A 20,841-nucleotide genomic window follows, 5' to 3' on the forward strand; every position below is an offset into this window, starting at 1 on the left:
AAAAAGATTGTAACTCCCCGTAATTAATATCCTAATTTAATTTGACTTAATTAGGAAATTCATTAGGGGAGGAGAATTCAAAATTCGAATAGGTGGGCTAGAGGGAAACCGGCGGCAAGGCTTCACGGGTGGCCGGCGGCAAGGACTCCACTGTGGATGGTGGGCTGCTGGGCGGTTTTCTGGCCCGCGGGAGGGCTCTGCAGGCCGGCGGGATGGGGTGCTGGGTTGGTCGGCGGGAGGCTGGCCGGCGGTTGGCTAGGGGAAAGGGGCGGCGGCAAGGATCCAAGGAGGGAGGAAAAGGGCAATTCTACTAGGGATTACTATGCCACGGATTCACCTTGATTTCCCACACCAATTGATCACAAAGATAATGGAGAAGAAGGTCTAGAACTCACAAAGAGATCTAGCTCTTCTCAAAACTCACTAAGAGATTTGAGAGAGAGATGCACTCACAAAGAGAACACAAAATAGAGAACTCACTAAGAGATCTCAAAAGAAAAAGAACTCACTAAGAGATCTAAAAGATGGAACTCACAAAGAGAACGTAAAAAGCAAATTTTCATTAACCATTCATCATCCCATTACATAAGAAAGGGCCTCTATATATAGGCCTAAGAAATTAAAACAAGACACATATGCCCCTAAGGCTTACATAGGACGACCCTCTTAAGTGAGGGTAAGAACTGAAAAATCATAATAAAAAAATTTAAAAATTACAAATAAAATATAAGATAGCGTGGGACAATGACAACCGTTGATCTTCAGCTCCTCGGATAGCCATGGACGGTTGGATGTCTGCATCAAGATGGGTATTATTTTGTGAAGAATTGACTCATAATGTCCTATTCACATTAAAAAAAAACATTGATTTCATCTATTTTGTCAAACAAATTATCTCGATTAGTTTGGAACATTGAAATAGATTGATGAGGCCATCTGCATCACTTGGCTTGGCCTACAAGGGGAGATCAAAAATTTGACACATGTGATGGATGAAAATTTTACTGGAGAGTACATGCATGCACACTTGTTTTTGAATAAATAAATATTTATTAATTATTTGAAAGAAATAATGATACAAATTAACTAAAATAGGGGTGCCTACACCCTAATTTCTCCAAAACCAGGGTCAGTATTGTGCCTCACTTCTCTGCTCATGTGTTGCTTCTTATCTTTTCTGATATCGTCAAATTAAAGTAAATCATGTTGAGTTGAATTGCGTCAAATTAAACTAAATCAATTTGAATCAAATTTAGTTGAGCTCAGTTGAATTAAATCTAGTCTATTCGAGTTTAATTAAGCTCAATCAACCCAAAACGGGCTCAAACTAACTCATATGACTTAGGTAATTCTTGTGTTGATCTTCCCAGTCCTTTCTAAATTGGGTCATCTGATCCAATGACGGGAGGCGCAGTTGTTGTACTTGTTACCCTCCAGCCTTTCCCATGACCCTCTATAATAAATAACAACTCTAGGCCAACAAGGGTAATGAAATAATATCATAGCCATCGAACACCAAATGACATGAGGCTGGGATCATTATTTTGCTCGTTCCTTTGCTTTCCTTGCCAACTACTAAGCGAACGAAATGAAAGAGGGCGAGCTTTTTTTTCTTAACAAGAGGATGGTTCTATTTTTGGGTTCCCAAAGAGAAGCGGGAGTGCATCAAGCAAAACTGAGAGGGTTGTGGGCTTCTTCCTTTGATTCTTTTAGAGAAAAACAAGAGGTTTAGAGCGGTGTTGCAAAAGAAAATTTTAAGGGGCTCTTTATTCCTTCTGGTTTTTTTTTTTTCAAAAATAAGAGGGAGGTGGCTGCTTGTTTTTTGTGTTTCCAAAGGGAACAGGTAGTGCAGTGACTAAGGTGAAATCGAGAAGGCTTCTACTTGAGGATTTCAGGCTTTCCAACTACATGAGAGGGAGATGGTTGTTTTCGACCAGCAGAAATGTATTTCTTGCTAGCTTGAAGTTTTTCTTCTTGCTTTGGGTTTTCCACATAGAAAATGGGAGAGAGATGTTACGGTTCTCCCTGAACCGACGAAACCGACCCAACCTGGGCCAGTTCACCTCTCTAAGAGGCGGGCTAAATCAACTCCTTAGAAGTGTTGCACAAGCATGTGGGCCCCCCCTAGGGCAGCAAATAGATAGAGGGGAGAGAGTGGCTAAAGCACGTGGAGGCTGTTTTGAATTTGGTTTACTTTAGGAAGTTTTTTATTAGGAAGATATGTATTAAAAGAGAATGAGAGGTTAAGGTTAGGGCATGCATGCTTATTGTGTTCTCTTAGAGTTCTCTTTGTTTTGGGCTCTAGATTCATCGTCTAGAGATTGGGAGAGAACAATTCTCCTCTTGAATAGAGGATCAATTGTATATTTGCTTGTTCTTGCTTTTGGTTTGATTCCTATAATACAATCTACTGTTTTTTAGATTATTTTCATTGGAGATCTTGTTGTTTTATCGCTGTTTTCACCAATTGTTGTTAGGTCTGCTTGCGAACTCAAGTATTTCCCGTTAAGTTTACTTGCAGACCCAAGTATTTCCTATGAAATTGGTATCAGAGGAATTTCTAGACCGTTGTAGGCTGATTTTTCTGAAAATTCAGCAGCAATTTTCTGATCGGAAGAAGGGATCTTGCTGAATTTTGGATCTAATATCCAGAATTTCTTATGGCAGCCAAGAAGTTGATGCATTGGAAAAACGATTTGAAGGGGAAATGAGTCAGATAAAAGCTACGATGGAAGATCGACTCTCGTTCGTAGAAGACGAAGGTTTCATCTGTGGAAGAAAAAATGTTGTCAATGGAAAAGACAAATTCTTCGATTTTCATATGATGGTGAAGAAGATCTTGGACAATCAAATTCAAACGGTGGCATCAGAGACAAGGAGACCGATGGGAAGAACTACAAATTCTGATTTTCGTAGAAGGGAAAGCGATAGAGAAATCATGGAGGAGAAAGGGGGAAAGTTAGTAGAGAGACGTGGGCATAGGGAACATGGAGTAAGGGGGGTTGGTTGGGAGAAAAAAGAGGGCAATTATGGAAGGAGGGGTGCTGATTTTAGAGAAAAGAGGGAAGAAAGTGAAGAGGGGTTTGAAGATGAATATGTAAGGGACGGCCGGGAGATAACACACTTGGGAAAGGGAAAACTTTGGAGAAATATGGGGAAACGGGGGAGATCCAAAGGTAAGGAAGCTGAATATGCCAATTTTTGAAGGGGAGGATGCTTATGGATCGATCTACAATGTGAAAAGGTATTTTCACCATCAATGGGTTGACGGATGAGGAAAAATTGGCATCAGCATGCCTATTTGGAAGGAAAAGTGTTGTCGTGGTACCAATGGAGGGACCAGAGGAGGCCTATACGAAGCTGGAGAGCATTCAAAGACTGTTTATCAGAACATTTCCAAACCGATGGGAGAGGAGACTTCTATGAGCAGTTTTTCGCACTGGTACAGAACGGATCAATGGCAGACTACCGGAGCAGCTTGAGCACCTAGTTAATAGGGTGGAGCGATTATCAGAATTTGCTTTAGAGGGGAACTTCATGAAGGGGCTCAAGGAAGATATCAGAGCAACGGTGAAAGTCATGATGCATCATGACTTGGGAGAGGCCATGAAGTTAGCCCAGCTAGTAGAAAATCAAAATAATCTAGAGAGGGGGGAGCCCGGACTAGCGGTTTAGGAGGCACGTATCAGATGACGACTACTAACTTAGCACCCAAGGGTTCTACGATAGGAGGGGTTCGTGAGGCCCCTAGGGGGAAGATAGTAGGAGGTGGAAATGGGGGTAACTTCAAGAGGCTGACGGAGAATGAGATGCAGGAGAAGAGGGCTAAGGGGTTGTGCTTCAAGTGTGATAAGAAGTATACTCTATGGCATAGGTGTATGGACCGAACTCTTCAGGTTCTCATCGTCTGTGATGACGAGGAAACTAAGGAGGGAGGCGAAGGGGAATTAGAAGAGGAAGAGGAGGAGAAACTACATCTTGATCTTACAGAGGTTTTCTTAAACTCTGTGGTATGATTCACTACGAATCATCCGATGAAGGTCAAGGGGGAGATAGAGGGAAATGAGGTGGTGGTTTTGATTGATAGTGGGGCTACCCACAATTTCCTTTCCACTCAGGTTGTCGACCAACTTGGAGTGAAATTGGAGGACATCAGGTGTTATGGGGTGATGATGGGCACTGGGAAGGTGGAGAAAGGTCAGGGGATTTGTAGAGGAGTGGTGTTGGCCATCCAGGACATTTAGATGAGGGAGGACTTTCTCCCACATGAGCTAGAGAGTATAGATGTTATCCTGGGCATGAAATCGCTGCAGATCTTGAGGGACACCAAGGTCAATTGGGGAGCCCTCATAATGGAGCTGATGGCGAATGGAAGGAGGTGATGATCAGGGGAGATGCAGGATTATTCAGATCCATGGTGTCTCTCAAAACCATGGCCATGGTAAGGACTATCAAAAGAGGTGGGGAAGGCTATTTGGTGGAGCTGCATAGGTTGAAGGGAGTTAGATTGGAGGAGAGAGGGGAAATGCCCTGACACCGGACCGGAGGGGGCTCGACGAATCCACGTCGACAATCCGGTGGCGGTCGTCGGATAACTCCAAGAACTCCTTGGAAGAGAGGGATCACCACCTGAAATCCTTCAGGATACAGAAACCCAAAAACATAGTAAAAACTACTCAAATATTATTCATCTCAATCCCTCTATTACATGATATTGTCTACCTATTTATAGCCCAAAAGAAGGAACATACTAGGCTACACAAAACAAATGAAAGCATTTCACCTCTATAGCCCTATAACTACTAAATGGACTTAATATAGCCTGAAGTTTATCCGGATTTTAACTCAGCTCCGGCATCATACTACCGGGATAGGAGGAACTTCAGGCTCATAGAAAGAGGACCGGTTGGCCACAATAAGGAGGCGGGTTGGGTTGGCTAAATCGGTCTGGATAATTCCACCCGGTGTCATTCGCTTCGTCTTGTAGAAATTTCAACAAAAGATGGAGTCGATGACAAATGGGATAGTTGACAAACACATTTGACATCTTTAGTAGCTCCTTCAAATGGCACTTTTCACGAGTTAAATTGAACCGGACACAAAATGGATCAACTATGCACATATATGTATCCATAGAGATCGCCTCCAAGAATTTGGTGTCGGAATGTGTAAAGGTACCAAGGTGACTGTTGTGGTCAAGTTTGATCATGCCAATTTCGTGATCAATGACGGTGAGCATATTTGTTGTTTTACAAGGAATGAGAGGAATGACTAACTCTAGAGGTGTATCCACCTTGCTCGTGTCTTCATTATATACGGGTTGATCAAGATCAAGAACTTCTGCGAATATGTCGTCGTCATACACGTCATATATTGGCTCGTCATAGAGAGGAAAAGACGACGATTTCGGCAACGAATCTTTAAATATTTCAAAGCTGGACTCGATCGAGCATGGAGTGGAAGATATCTGATCATCTGAAATGCTCTCATCATTGTCGGTTAGTATGCATTCAGTGCCTTTCCTCCGTTCAAGCCTTGATAGTCGCTGCTTGAGTTGCGTAATTTTTCGTTGAAGATCTTCTATTTCTGCGTTTGGAAGTGGTCGTTGATAACTCCGACGAGGTGACATCTTCTGGAGCGAATGTTGCTGGAGAAGAACAGGTTCGATGGCAGTGATAGTTGATGGCAAAAAAGAAGCCGGGGAAGGACCTCGATTCCGGAGGAGTCCGAAGCGCTCACTCACTTGCATCGTGTGAATGAAGAAAAGAAAGGCAAGGAAGAGTATTCTTGCTGCCGATTTTTGTAGGACTCCAGGTTGCTGCTGCTGTTGTTGGAGAGGGATGAGGGCTGCGGCTGATTCTGGACTGCATACAACCGATGGAGTGCAGGAAAACTGATGATGGAAGGTTGCTTTGTTTCTAAAGTTGTGCAGAGGAATGGCTGTTTGCGGTAATTTGGAAGGAATCCAACGTTGAAGACGCTGGTTGGTGGAAATTATATCAACAAGAGCATCATTTGTTCCTGAAATTCTTGCAATTCCTGGAGTTGTTTGGAGATTCTAACTTGCAGAACTTGGAAACTGTAGAATTCAGGTTGAATTGCAAGGCTGAAAGCAAATTTAATTCAAGATTTTGACTGGTAGAGATTCTTGCAGCAGAATTGTTGATCACGGACAGGTCACCAAGAATTTTGGTCTCTTTGTCAAGGGATCTGATGCAAGACAACAGAGAAATGAATCTTGGCCACCGTTGAGACCAAATGACGCCGATCCTAGACTTGGAGCAGCGTTGTCCTTCACGAACCACAGAAATTTCTGTTTGAACACCGGTTGCTCCCACCTGCTACGCCTAACGTTCTTGGCTCTCTTCACCACCTGTTCTTGTAAAACAGGATACAGAAGAACAATGCCAAATGACGCTGGTGACGGGGGCGATATGGCAACGGACAAGAACGCCAGCAACTTGCCGGCTCTGATACCAAATGACACCGGACCGGAGGGGGCTCGATGAATCCACGTCGACAATCCGGTGGCGGTCGTCGGATAACTCCAAGAACTCCTTGGAAGAGAGGGATCACCACCTGAAATCCTTCAGGATACAGAAACCCAAAAACATAGTAAAAACTACTCAAATATTATTCATCTCAATCCCTCTATTACATGATATTGTCTACCTATTTATAGCCCAAAAGAAGGAACATACTAGGCTACACAAAACAAATGAAAGCATTTCACCTCTATAGCCCTATAACTACTAAATGGACTTAATATAGCCTGAAGTTTATCCGGATTTTAACTCAGCTCCGGCGTCATGCCCCTCTCCATACAACCGTTGATACAACAATTCCAGGAGGTGTTTCAGTTGCCCTAGGGATTGCCACCACTGAGGGAGCAAGAGCACGTTATCACTCGGAGGGAGGGTGTGTCACCCATTAGCGTTAGACCCTTTCGATATCCTAAATTTCAAAAGGATGAGATTGAGAAGCTAATCAGAGAGATGCTAGAGGCAGGTATTATCAAACCCAGTATCAGTCCTTTTTCCAATCCTGTGTTACTAGTGAAGAAACAAGATGGCAGTTGGAGATTTTGTGTGGACTATAGGGCGATCAATAAGGAAATTGTGCCAGACAAGTTTCCTATACCAATGATTGATGAACTGCTGGATGAATTGAGTGGGGCGGTGTTGTTCACCAAGATAGATTTGAAATCAAGATATCATCAGATCAGAATGAAGAAGGAAGATATGTAAAAAATTGCTTTAAGAACTCACGAGGGGCATTATGAGTTCTTAGTGATGCCTCTTGGCCTCACTAATACTCCAATCGCATTCTAGTCACTTATGAATAAGGTATTCAAACCTTACATTCGGTGGTTTGTCTTGGTATTTTTTTATGATATCCTACTTTACAACATGATAGAGGAGCATTAGGAGCATTTGAGGAGGGTGTTAGAGCTTTTACAGGAGCATCAATTGATGGCCAACCTGAAGAAGTGTTGGTTTGCCCAGACAATTATGAAGTATTTGAGCCATATTGTGTCCAAGGAGGGGGTGGCAGCCAATCAGTCAAAGATTGAGGCTATGTTGAGATGATTCGTACCAAAGAACCTGAAGGAGCTGAGAGGTTTCTTAGGACTGATGGGATACTATAGGAGATTCGTAAAATTGTACAACACTATAGCATGGTCACTAACAGAACAGCTGAAGAAGTATGGCTTCTTATGGGGTGAAGAGGCCATAACAACCTTTGAGAGGCTAAAGAGAGCTATGACTACTGTGCTAGTCTTAGCCTTACCGGACTTCATTCATGTCTTCGTAGTGGAGACAGATACTTCAGGGTATGGACTAGGAGCAGTACTCATGCATAATCGTCGACCGATTGCTTATTTCAACCAGGTGTTAACAACTAGATACAGGCTGAAATCAGTATATGAGCGGGAGTTAATGAAAATCATCCTAGCCATCCAAAAGTAACGGCCTTACCTGTTAGGTAGACACTTCATTGTCAGGACAAACCAGCGGAGTTTGAAATACTTATTGGAGCAGCAGGTGGTGACAAAGGAACATCAGAGATGGTTGTCCAAATTATTGGGGTGGCAGCCGATCAGTTAAAAATTGAGGCTATGTTGAGATGGTTAGTGCCAAAGAACCTGAAGGAGCTGAGAGGTTTCTTAGGACTGATAGGATACTACAGGAGATTCATAAAGTGGTACAACACTATAGCATGGTCACTAACAGAACAATTGAATAAGGATGGCTTCCTATGGGGCGAGGAGGCCATAACAGCCTTTGAGAGGCTAATGAGAGCTACGACTACTGTGTCAGTCTTAGCCTTACCGGACTTCATTCAGGTCTTCGTAGTGGAGACAGATATTTTAGGGTATGAACTAGGAGCAGTACTCATGCAGAGTCGTCGACCGATTGCCTATTTCAGCGAGGTGTTGAGAACTAGATACAGGCTGAAATCAGTATATGAGCGGGAGTTGATGGCCATCGTCTTAGCCATCCAGAAGTAACGGCCTTACCTGTTAGGTAGACACTTCATTGTTAGGACAAACCAGTGGAGTTTGAAATACTTATTGGAGCAGCAGATGGTGACAAAGGAACATCAGAGATGGCTGTCCAAATTATTGGGGTATGATTTTGAAATCCAATACAGGCCTGGAGTGGAGAACAAAGCAGCAGATGCCTTGTCCAGGTTCATGGGAGAGTTGCAGGCGATGGTAGTATCGATTCCATTGATGTTAGATTGGGAGGCCATCAAGGAGGAGAGTGTCACATCCCAGCCCGGTGAGCTCACGTAAACGAGGCAAGAACGGATGTCAGACTTAAATGTTAAAACATATATTTAATAACATTATAACATAAAACATCTAAATCTAAAACAATTCAATATATAATCAAGCGCCATTTAAACTTTCAATTATTTTAAAAGTTTTCATATATAAGTCAAAATATTTACAAAGGTGGATAAAACAAATCATCAAGTAAACATCCACCACAAAAAATTTCACATCAAACTAAAAAAACACAAGGAACCTGTCCTCTGGTACTTCTCTACGGCTGTATGCAAACCACGGCCGGTCAGTCATCACCTAACAGCAGGATCTCCTGAAAAATTATTCCAAAACTAGGGAATGAGCTAACGCTCAACAAATAACAATTAATTCTACCAAAAAATACAATGAAAAGAAATCAATATGTATGTTGAATGTGAACTATACGACTTGTGCGTAAAGAAGTGAGCAACGTATTTGCATGCAAGACTAGTCCTGTAATTATATGTATAGTTTCCTATATTGCTTCCTATATGTCATATGCTCCTATGTGTCAATGTCATATGTTATGTATATGTCAATATCATATGCTAAGTATCATATGCTTACCACACGTATTTCATTTTATACCCTTACATGATGTCTTTTGTATCATATATTCATATACATTTATCTTATGCATATGTTATGCATCCGTATCGGAGTACCGAGTTGACCCGAATTGACACCCCTATTTAATGGTCATATCATTTTTTTTATCATTTTGCCCCGAAGAGCCATATTGTTTCAAAGAACCTTATTGTGTCAATGCACCATATTGATACTCCACCTTTACATGCACATTCACGCATGCGATAATAATAAGTTAAAGTAACTAACATACACATAATTCATAATACTTTTAATTAATCGTCAAAAGTTTATGCAATTTATCAAAAGTTTAGGCAAGGTTGCATGAATGTTCATATAATGTGAATTGTGAAACTTTTCTGAGTATTCTAAACAATGTCAGCATACATAAAAAAATAAAGCCAACATTTAACATCTAATTATAGAAGAGCATGAGCATAAATGAACATTAAGTAAAGAACTAATATTTAACACTTTAGAGATCAAAGAAACATTGAATTTGGAAGGATTATTTGTATTTACTTAAAGGATGTGTGCAATTTACCGTTCTCCTAAAAATGCTTTTCCTCTCCAGCTTCGAAATCTTACAAATAATGTGACTTTTATTATTAAATATTAATCTTAACATAAATTCTTAATTCTTCCATTAATTTTCATTAAGGTCATTAACGTACATAATGTTCATTAACATACATCAATCTTTTGACATTAACCTAAATTTATTTCTTAACATCATCCTTAAGTCTAAATCCCATATCCAAAATTCCTAATTTTGGTAATGTTTCACATTTCACCCTTCCTAAGTCATTCAAATTACCTAATCTAATATTCTCATATTGATATTATTAATTATCAATCATAATTATGATTGCTAATTATGAGAGAATTGAAGGGTTAGGGCATGCATGCTTATTGTGTTCTCTTGGAGTTCTCTTTGGTGTTTTGGGCTCTAGATTCATCGTCTAGAGATGGGAGAGAACGATCCTCCTCTCGAATAGAGGATCAATTGTATCTTTGCTTGTTCTTGCTTTTGGTTTGATTCCTATAATACAATCTACTGTTTTTGGGATTGTTTTCATTGGAGATCTTGAGGTTTTCTCATTGTTTTCACCAATTGTTGTTAGGTTTGCTTGCGAACTCAAGTATTTCCCATTAGGGTTACTTGCGAACTAAAGTATTTCCTATCAAGAAATTCCTTCTGTTTTTTAATTGAGAGAGGAGGGTGAGGAGGCTTTTGCCCCTAGCCAAGTCCACTTGTTAATGTTGCTTCTCTTTGCTCTCCAACTTTGGTGAGTTAATGGATGTACAAAGCTGACCAAACAATCCCCCTCTTTATTTCTATTGTCTTCGTCTCTACTAAATGAAGGTACTATGGCTGGAAACCACTTAACGCTAGCCTCAGTGAGATAAAATCGCTCAAACTTAGAAAGCTCTTCTCTTGGGCCGCTATGGTTGTTTGCATGATGACTTCCCCAAACCTTATGTCCATTTACAGCATCCTTAGCTTATGTTTTTCTAACCCAATCCCATTGTCCTGTTTTTTAACAAGTGGAAATCCGGTGATTTCCTATGGGTTGTTCTTATTTGAGAACTCAAAGAAGAGGGTGACGAAGCGACATGTTATTGGATTCATGTCTGATAACCCTCCAATGCATGAAATAGCATTTATATTAGAGCCCATCTTTCCACCTATCAAACCATAGATTATTCATGTCCATGTGATTCCAATCAAATAGCTATGTACTTGTTTCAATTCATATAAGTTACATTTTGTTCCTACTAAATCATAGGTTATGACAATTCTCATTTATTAGAATTTGTATCTTTTACTATTTACTATGTTTTGGGGAATATTGAAATGAATTTGATTAATAAAAAAATCATAAATCATATATGGAATTTTTCATAGACCGTCAAAAGTCTATGTTTTATATCTCACAATGAGTAAAATTAATCAAATTTATCTTCGATATTTTTCAAGACTTAGAGCATTAAAATAAATAAATTAATTGCTCTAATTTTGAAAAAATCTTTGAGCATATAAATTAAAGTGCGGGATCTGCCAAAAGATCTAATGGCTAGATGTTATGCATTGAATTTGTACCACTGGAATCCCTGACTCGGACTTCATTGAGATACATGACATCACATTTTTAACTGGCCTTTGATGCTGTTTGATGGGAGAATCTTATTTAGCATAGTTTTTTTCAGCCTCTGGGTTTTAAAATTCCTTAAATGTTGTGAGACAAATACAAAACATTTAAACCCATAACCTTGATTCTTAGGTTTCTTTGCAATCAGAACTATAAGACACAACCTTGGGTTGAGCTTGTTACAATTATTCAAATCTTATGCCCCAATAGCCTTTCTCAAGATGCAAGCCCTAAGCATTTTGATCACTTAGCCACAAAATTAGAAAATCTATCTAGCCAAATCTGAATGTTCGGTCCACTTTGCATTTAGAGCTATAAGACGCAATGCTATTTTTTACCATGTTTGTGCAAACAACAACACGAAGATCATTCCTCGTTGGCATTCCTCAAGATGTAAGTTGCAACCTAACTGATTGGGCAGACACAAAGCTAATTATAGCATCAAGTCAAACTTTAATTTTTTGGCTTCATTTTGTCAGCACAAAGCTAATTATACCCATCAAGTCAAATCCTAATTCTTTGGATTCACTATAGTCAAAGTTATGAAAATCAGCATTGGGGCTTATTCCTGACAATGATATGAACTACATTGTCAATGGGCCTTCCTCGAGATGTATGCCCAGTCCAATTTTGTAGGTAGATACAATCATTAAGCTGTCAAGTAAAATCCTAATCATCTGGTCTCTCTGTAATCAAAGCTATACAACTTGGGTCAAGTTTGTAACAATGGTAAGAATCTCATGGCTATAGACATTCATTAGGACGCAAGTCTTAATCCAATTGATCAGGCATACACAAAGCTCGCAATCCCATCTTGACAGATCCTAATCATTACACCTTTCTAAAAGTAGAGCTTAAGATCCAAACCTAAATCGAATTAGTAACAATGATACAAAACTCAAGCCACATGGCCTTCCCAAAAATTTGAAGACGAAACCTCATAGATCAGGCTTGTATAAAGTGCATTTCATATAGATCAACAAAATCAATTAAGCAATCACATAGTCACCAACCAAATCCTAGTTAGAGCTTTCCTTTGGACATAAGCCGCAACCCAATAATACCAACCTCATTATCGGTGATCTATCTTGTAAACCCCTACCCAAATAACAAGACATGAATAAAGTTAGTAAGTCCAAGTCAAATCTTAATTATTAAGCCTCAATATAATAAGAATTATTATAATTAACCTTATATCGTGATGTGATATTAACCTTGTGCCCCATGGGCCTTCCTCTGGATGTAAGACGTAAGATAGATGATCTTGCATGCTAAAAACCAATAATTCTATCAAGTTAAGTCCTTATTTATGGCATTTCTGTAGCCAAATTTGTTAGACTCAATCTTAGATGAGTTCATAACAGCAATATGAACCTTGAGCCTTGTCAACAACATCAACAACGACAACAACAAGCCTTTATCTCACTATGTGTGGTCGGCTACACGAATTCTTTTTCTCTATTGTGTCCTGATAAGAGTCAAATTCTCATCTAAATCTAATAAAGAAAGGTCATTTCCAATATTTTCTAACCAAGTCTTTTTAGGTCTAACTCCATCTTTCTTAACATATGTCAAATCTAATACATCTACTTTCCTAACCATGTCATCGGAAGACCGCCGTTTTGTGTGACCAAACCATCAAAGGCAACTCTCTCTAATCTTATCTTCCACTGGAGCTACTCCAACCTTTTCACGTATATGCTCGTTTCGTATCCTATCTCTAAGAGTAAAGTCACTCATTCACCTGAGCTTCCTCATTTCTGCAACACTTAACTTAATATTATGCTTCTCTTTTAATGGCCAACATCCTGCACCATAAAACATTGCAAGTCTCACTACCATGTTATAGAATTTTCCCTTAAGTTTGAGAGGGACTTTTCTATCACACAACAAGCCTGATGCATTCCTCCACTTCAACAATCCAACCTGAACTCTACTAATAATATCCCCATCTATTTCATCATCACTCTGAACAATTGACCCAAGATATCTAAAACGCGTCCTCTTATTAATAACTTGATCACTCAAAGTCACAATTCCCACTAGATCTATTATTACTAAAATCACACTTAATATATTCAGTTTTAGATCTACTCAAACGAGACCGGACACGACCAGAAGAAGAAGAGGTTCACGGTTCGACCGGTCAAACTGGGGTCGAACCGGATGATGTAATAAATAATAAAACTAATAAAAACTATAAAATGAACGAGAAATTTTCCTACAATAACATCATTCCACATTTCATTATTATATCAAAGTAATCAAAGAATATAAATATTGCATCAATTCAATTTATAAAACATAAAAAATAACACAATATAAATATAGTATCAAGTAAGTCCATAAATATAAGTTCATAAATAAGTAAATAACTCAACAAACGAGAAATTTTTTAGAAATGCATATCTTTTGTTGAGCTCTATTGTGTGTTGGGTAAATAACTCAACAAATGAGAAAATAAGTAAATAACTCAACAGTAACCGTTGCACTCACTAATAGTCTTTCACGACCACAATGAGCTCTATCTCGATGATTTAAAGTAAACAAAGAATCCATGGTTGAGTAAAGAGAGCGGATGTGAGATTTACCTTAAGGAAATGCACGTTATAGGTTGCTAGTGGGGAAGTTGGAAGCCTACGACTCTGCGAGGGAGATAGCGATGCTACTGTATAGTCTTGAATCCTGAGAACCGGAGCGATGGAAAATTAAAAGAAAAACGTCACCAACCTTACATGTACTTTGATTTGAGGGGAAAAAATTTACTGATTTTAATGGCTACTGCTTGCAAACGAAAAAAAATACTGATTTTGATTTTAATGGCTATTGATTGCAAACGAAATCAAGCAATAATAAGCATAGATTTAAGAACCTGCGTCGAGAGTTCCGAGCTCGACGAGTCGGGTAAGCGGCCAAAGGTAGCTTCCATTTTCCCCAAATGAACTGGCACGGTCGCAGTGGAGTCGCGTATGGCGTGCTCCAGAGGCTGGGCGATCGAAGTAGGCCTGTTGGATGGACCAATGAAGGGTGACTGGATGGAGGAATCGCATATAGAGTATGCTTAGGGCAGACGACTAGACGAGCGAATAATTGTATAATATCGATCTCTAATGCATACGAGTCATTTGATCGCATATAGAGGGCTCATATTAGATATTTTAAGAATTGTTCGGTTCTTCAAAAATCACCCGGTTCAATCGGGTTTTTGACTAGTTTTTATCCGGTTTTCAGTCCAGCCAGTTGTTGTAGCTAACCGGACCGATTCACGATTGAACCGGTCGAACCGGCCGATCCGGTCCGATTTTGACCATGCTTTAGACTCTAAGGTTGATCTCCATAATTCAAGTTTACCTTCAATTACCTCTCTAGTCTTATCAACAAGAAGAAAATCATCAACAAAAATCATACACCAGGGTACAACCTCTTGCAAATGTCTAGTGAGAACATGCGTGACTAAAGCAAGAAGATATGGGCTTAAGGCTGATCGGCCTGATCCTTGATGTAATCCAACTGAAATAGGAAAATACTTGGTCAACCCACCTTGTGTTTGTACACAAGTAACAACTCCTGCATGCATATCTCTAATGACTTGAATATAAGAATTATTAACCCTTTTTTTATGTAGAACTCTCCATAACATTTCTCTTGGAACTTTATCCTGTGTTTTCTCTAAATCAATAAAAATCAATATAACCTTGAGCCTCGTTGTTCTTCCAATATTATATGACCCGACATTATAGATCAGGCTTGTATAAATTAATTTGGTATAGGAATCTTCAAAACATATTAACCTGACAAAAGCCACAATCTACTAGAGGCCAATTTGAACAAGGCAAACTTTACATGTGAATGCAAGGACATAAACTAAAATGGGCTAGCTCATAACTAATTAATCCCCCCAATGATTAGCCAAGTTTCCACATTAGTGATGCCAATCACCTTAGGACAAGCTTTCATGGTTCCAAAGCCTAGTGCCTAGTCTATTTACCTCAAATTAGTTATTTGAGGATATATTCAATAAAATCAATTTTTGGGAAGGTTTATTTTGTTTTCCCTACTGTCAAATCAAATGGGCCTTCCTTTTAGCATTTTTAATCAAATTTGAATTGCTCCTACATGTGGTCATCAAGTTCTTTCAATTGGACTAGCTCTGAGTTAAGATGTCCGCTGAAACAATTGGGTGGGTGGCTGAGTATCAAGCTTGTAAGTCTAACCAAATGAGCTGGCATTGATCTACCAATCTTTAATATTGCTTGCTTGCGTGAACTTGACATTCACTAAGCAAATCTCCATCCCACACTATTTAGAAGGTACCTCTTTTAAATGAGCTAAAATCAAGTCCGGATCTTGAGCATAACTTACAACAGCTTTTCTTTTAGGGCAATTTGTAGATTCAAAGCAAATCCCTTAACCACGTATTTTTTATTGCCTCACATAGCAAGGGATTGATCCTTAAAGGATACCTATTGACTTAAATGTTCCATATGGACTATTAACTTCATTATGAAGAGTGCCTTCACAGTATGAATTCCTTTAAAAAAAAGTATGCTTAAGACTTTCCCCTTTCAAGGTAAGTTGGATGTTACTCTTGGATGACTAAATTAATTTTTCCTTGCATGTAAAGCTATCATCAATCAATTTTTAGTATATCATAACTACTATTGGCATACTATGTGCCTTTGAGTCACTTCAGCATGAATAATCCATTTGATGTATCTTGTCAGTCATGCCTAGTACATTTGAACCATGATTGGCAATATTTTATGCCTTCAAGCCTTTACAATCAAATAGAATTTTGGAAATATTATGTGAGGATTCCTCCTTTGGTGTATCGCTACCTCAAGCATGTTTGTGATATCTGAGTAGAGGCAACTCATTGATGCAAATTATTTTCCGTGAACATTTTAGCATATGAAATCATTTTACTTTTGTAGGCCAGTTCATCAGGAAATCCAAGATGATAAATTCACGAGATTTTGATTGACTAAACTTTTCATCCTTTCTATGTCGACAATTTTGACCTAGAGAACAGTAAATTTCTTTTATCAAGGGTATTCTTTGTCTATGTGAAAATTTAATTGATCATGGGGGCTTGCACTTACGAGAAACCTTTATTCCTCATATATTAACCTTGGCTATTTGTAAGGGGAAGTCTCTTGACAATTGTAAGGCAATCTACCCTTTGAACCCCTCTCGATAAAGTTCAGTCAAATTGAATCAACATGCTCACTTTTTCTGGGCAAGTATTCAAAAGTTCAGGCTTGATTAATTCTAGGGAAAATCTCAATCTTTCTTTGCTTATCAGTTCAATGCTCTGGTTCTATAGTAATTCGCATTCATGAATTTAGGCCTGCTTTTGTTGGGCTAGTATTCAATTTTATGTAACCTGAAAGAAGTAAATATGTCTTCGTTAATTTATATATTTCACTTTTTCCATTTTCTTCCATAATTGTATCAACTTTTCTGTTTTGAGCGTTCATGTTAAATCTCTTTCATCTATTTTTTAATATATTGGAATTGAAGTTACCTTTTTTATCCTCCTTCATTCTTTGGTTTTCATTTCTGAAATTTTCATCCTTGAGCTCTTAGTTATTTCTAGACGTCCTTTGTTTATGAGACAAATTTGGCACTTGTAAACAATGTTTAGATCTCATTAAGTATCTTTTTTCAGAAAGTTAGCATCCAGGAGAAGGTAGACGTCATAATTTCAGAATGGATGGGATATATGCTTCTGTATGAGGTGCACTTCAATTCTCCTAATAAGAGTATAGTGGAATGTCATGTAACTGAGATAATCAATTCAATACTTAGGAATTCTTGTCCCTATAAATGCCTGAAACTCTAACGCTATATTTTTGCATATTTAGAGCATGCTGAGCAGTGTGATTTTTGCAAGGGATAATTGGCTCAAACAAGGAGGGTTGATCCTTCCTTCACATGCAACAGTAATGTTTTGCTACTGAATATTTATTTCTTTCTTTGTATTGTACTTTCTGAAGTAGGTAAATTTTTACTTGTAATCTGCCAGCTACTCACATTCAGAGAATTTTTTTATCCTATTAATTGGCAATTATGGTAGATGATTTTTATGCTGAATACTCTTCTTTTCTTGCAGCTGTATATGGCTCCTATTACTCACAGCGAAAGATACTCTGACAGCATAGATTTCTGGCGTGATGTCTATGGAATTGATAGTGCGTAAACCAGTGACTCACTTATTTAAGAAGCCACAAATTTATTTGCATTATATTTGGAAGTTGTGGAAAGAGATGAGCGAGTTTATTCTATTATCATTGTTACTGTAGATTTCAGAAGCAAACATACAACAATATGGGGAAAAATAAATTGAATGGAATGATGTTGTAATCCAAGCTGAATCTTGAAGTAAATAGTAGCATCATGGCTATTAGGTTGCATTTTTAAACTTGCTTCACTAGCAAATGCGCTTATGTGGAAGGATCTATGAGAATATAAACTTAAAATTATGTGAAGATGATAAATAAGGAGTATTTGAATATGGGAATCACAAAATTTATTATTTTCTTCAAATTGCTGATCAATTTCTCTTGATAATCAGTGTCTGTGATGCTCCCACTTGCAAAACAGTGTGCGTTTGAAGAGCCTTCTATTGAGACAATTTCAGCTGAGAATGTCCTGACATGGCCATTTGTTGTGAGTTCCTCATATTATGCAGCTTTAAAAACTTTTTGTTAAATATTTCTCTTTTATGAGTTTTAATGCTTGCAGCTATTCTAGTAATATTGCACCAGTAAGTTGCTCTCCATGCCAAGTATTTTTCTTTTCTGCTTAAATATCAATAAAATGTTGATCTTATACACGAATAAAGCATTTCTGATTTATGTAATTTGCATCATTTCTATCAAAAATTGAAAAGCTGCAGCGGCAAAATTGTCATCTCAGTTCCTGTGACAATTGAAATTGCGAAATTCCCAACTGTTTTAATTTGGAAGCATGGTGAAAATATTTTTTAGTGCATCCAACACTTTTTGGGGCGTGAATGAGGTGTTGCTTGTATAGCTTGTATATTTGTACGGCATTCACCCTGCATGGAGTGGGAGTTGAGGGAGTATTTCTTGTGACAATTTTAGTAGTTTTCATTCTTCCAAGACATCAAACGATTAGCTGATTAAGATTATAACTTAAAAAGAAATGTATGTGGGAGGCGACTGGGAGTTGGGGGAGCATTTATTGCTTTTTACAAGTCATTTGAATCTTTAAGCTTGGGGTTCGAGTACTATGATGCACAATTACATTCCGATAATGAAGAAATAATGATGTATAGAATGATGAAAGCAAATGTATTGAGTAATAATAATAGGTTTAATAATGAGTCTTACTTTACTATCTTAAGTAATGTTTTCTGTATGCCCTGAACTCCTTATCCCTATAACAAAAATTCAACAGGGTGACTGGACACTCTCAAATGGTGAGTGGATCTTTCATGCGGTCCTGCCTGATGGATTTGTGCTCATACATATGGCTCAGTTTTGTCTCATGGCTTCAATTCCCTTATTAGAGATCAAATCCTACCATGCATGGTGACCCATTAATTTCAATTGAGACTCTTATACCAACTAATAAAATTAATGTTGTTAAACTGGGTTCACTCTTAAGCAAGGCAAGGCAGAGCTATTTACTTCTCACACCTGTCAAGTTTGTGTCGTTTCTAATTTATTGCTTACATGAGCACCTTGACCTGAGGCACTAGGAACTGAGGCAATTGCCTTTCCATAATTATAAAGATAAGTTATAATAGTAATTTATAATAGTTGAAATAGCAAAGGATGAATTAATTTTTCATGATTACAATTTCATAGGGGGCGATGACATGAATGGGCAAGTTCATAACTAGTAGGTGAAAGAAAGGGCACATTCAAAAATAAGTTGGATCAAAGGTGGGAGCAAGAGTTCTTGATCTTTATGGTGGAAAAATAATAAGTTGAGGAGATAAAGAAAAGATTTCTGGGGTTAACAATCTAGTGCGGAAGTGGGGAGAATGGATGATGATGAAGATGGAATGGATGATAGTTGAGATTTGATTAGCCTTGAGCTAAGGGTATCATTAAGTCGAGCTAAATTAAGTTAGGCTTGGTTCAAACTCGTAGTTTTTAGCTCAATTTTACTTGAAAGAACTTGAACTTGAATTGCTTTTCGAATGAACTTACTTGACTTGAATTGAATCAATTTTTACAACTCAAAATCTGAGACTCAAAATCTGTTCAAATTGTCTCAGATTTTAATTCATGAATGTTATGATATTATTTTCACTCGATATAGGATCCAAATGAACTTGAAATGAATCCAAATTAACTAACATGTAAAAATATTATTATATTTATCTTTTCTCATAATTTTTTTATAGAAATAACTTAGAATTATGTGTGTGTTTGCGTGTATATGATATAGTGATATATAATTCAAGTTGATTCAAATCATATTTCAAATGTGTATGCCTAGGCTCAACATTAGATTAGTTTTTTTTTATCCATAAATTCTGCTTGTGAATCCACTTGAAATCACGTTGATTTTTTAATTGATTCAAAATTCTAGTGACTTTTTGTGCAATCTCTAATTTTTTGCTAATATTACCATCTTTACCTTAAATTATGCACACTTCCAACTTATATTTTACCATTCAAGCTATCATAAATCCTGTGTCCTACCAACTGCCCCTGCCTGTCAAAAGTAAAATTCACTCAGTCTTCTATATTTCTCTTAAACCTTTTAAAGGCACTCCAACAAACACTACTCTTCCCAATTTAATCTGAACAATCAATCCATTCTTCCATATGCAATTTTAGCTTTGCGTACCATACAACTGCATGGCCAAACTCACTGCAGGTTATCTTACAGTGAAAACTCTCTCTTCTGAATGATGGCACTTGGGAAAAATTTTCAGCTATTTTGGCTTATTTTTTATCTCTCAACTTTGAGGACAAGTTTATTTTCCATGCAGATGTGAGTGTTAAGTAGCAACACATTATCTTGAAATCGAATATAGTGCAGTAACATTGTCAAGAATGGGTGAATAATTCAAAAATTCAGCACCAAGATGATACAAAATTTCAAGTTTATCATAGAAGAAGGATAATAAGGCCCTACAAGTAAAAGATTGCAAGCAACAAGCCAACTGCAATAGCCCTTGGTTTATGTTATTTCAGCATTAAACCAACCCTCAAAACCATTTTAGTTATTTATTATTAATTGTATTAAACGAGCTGGTCTAACTCTTTATTAGATCCAAATCGGTTTATGCAAATACTA

At 38.0% G+C, this 20,841-nt stretch overlaps 1 protein-coding gene across 2 annotated transcripts in view; it reads left to right on the top strand.

Moving 5' to 3' along the window:
- Positions 1-20,841, top strand: part of LOC110113227 (probable protein arginine N-methyltransferase 6.2) — a 51,641-nt gene that overhangs the window by 25,315 nt on the left and 5,485 nt on the right. For both annotated transcript variants that reach the window (XM_028692209.1, XM_028692210.1), the window contains 4 exons: positions 17,228-17,296; positions 17,424-17,501; positions 17,672-17,750; positions 18,134-18,228. In XM_028692209.1, coding sequence (XP_028548042.1) covers positions 17,228-17,296; positions 17,424-17,501; positions 17,672-17,750; positions 18,134-18,228 — 321 coding nt within the window. The remainder of the gene's footprint in view (positions 1-17,227; positions 17,297-17,423; positions 17,502-17,671; positions 17,751-18,133; positions 18,229-20,841) is intronic.

This window comes from Dendrobium catenatum, unplaced genomic scaffold (genome assembly GCF_001605985.2).
Source record: "Dendrobium catenatum unplaced genomic scaffold, ASM160598v2 original_scaffold_144855, whole genome shotgun sequence".
NCBI lineage: Eukaryota > Viridiplantae > Streptophyta > Magnoliopsida > Asparagales > Orchidaceae > Dendrobium > Dendrobium catenatum.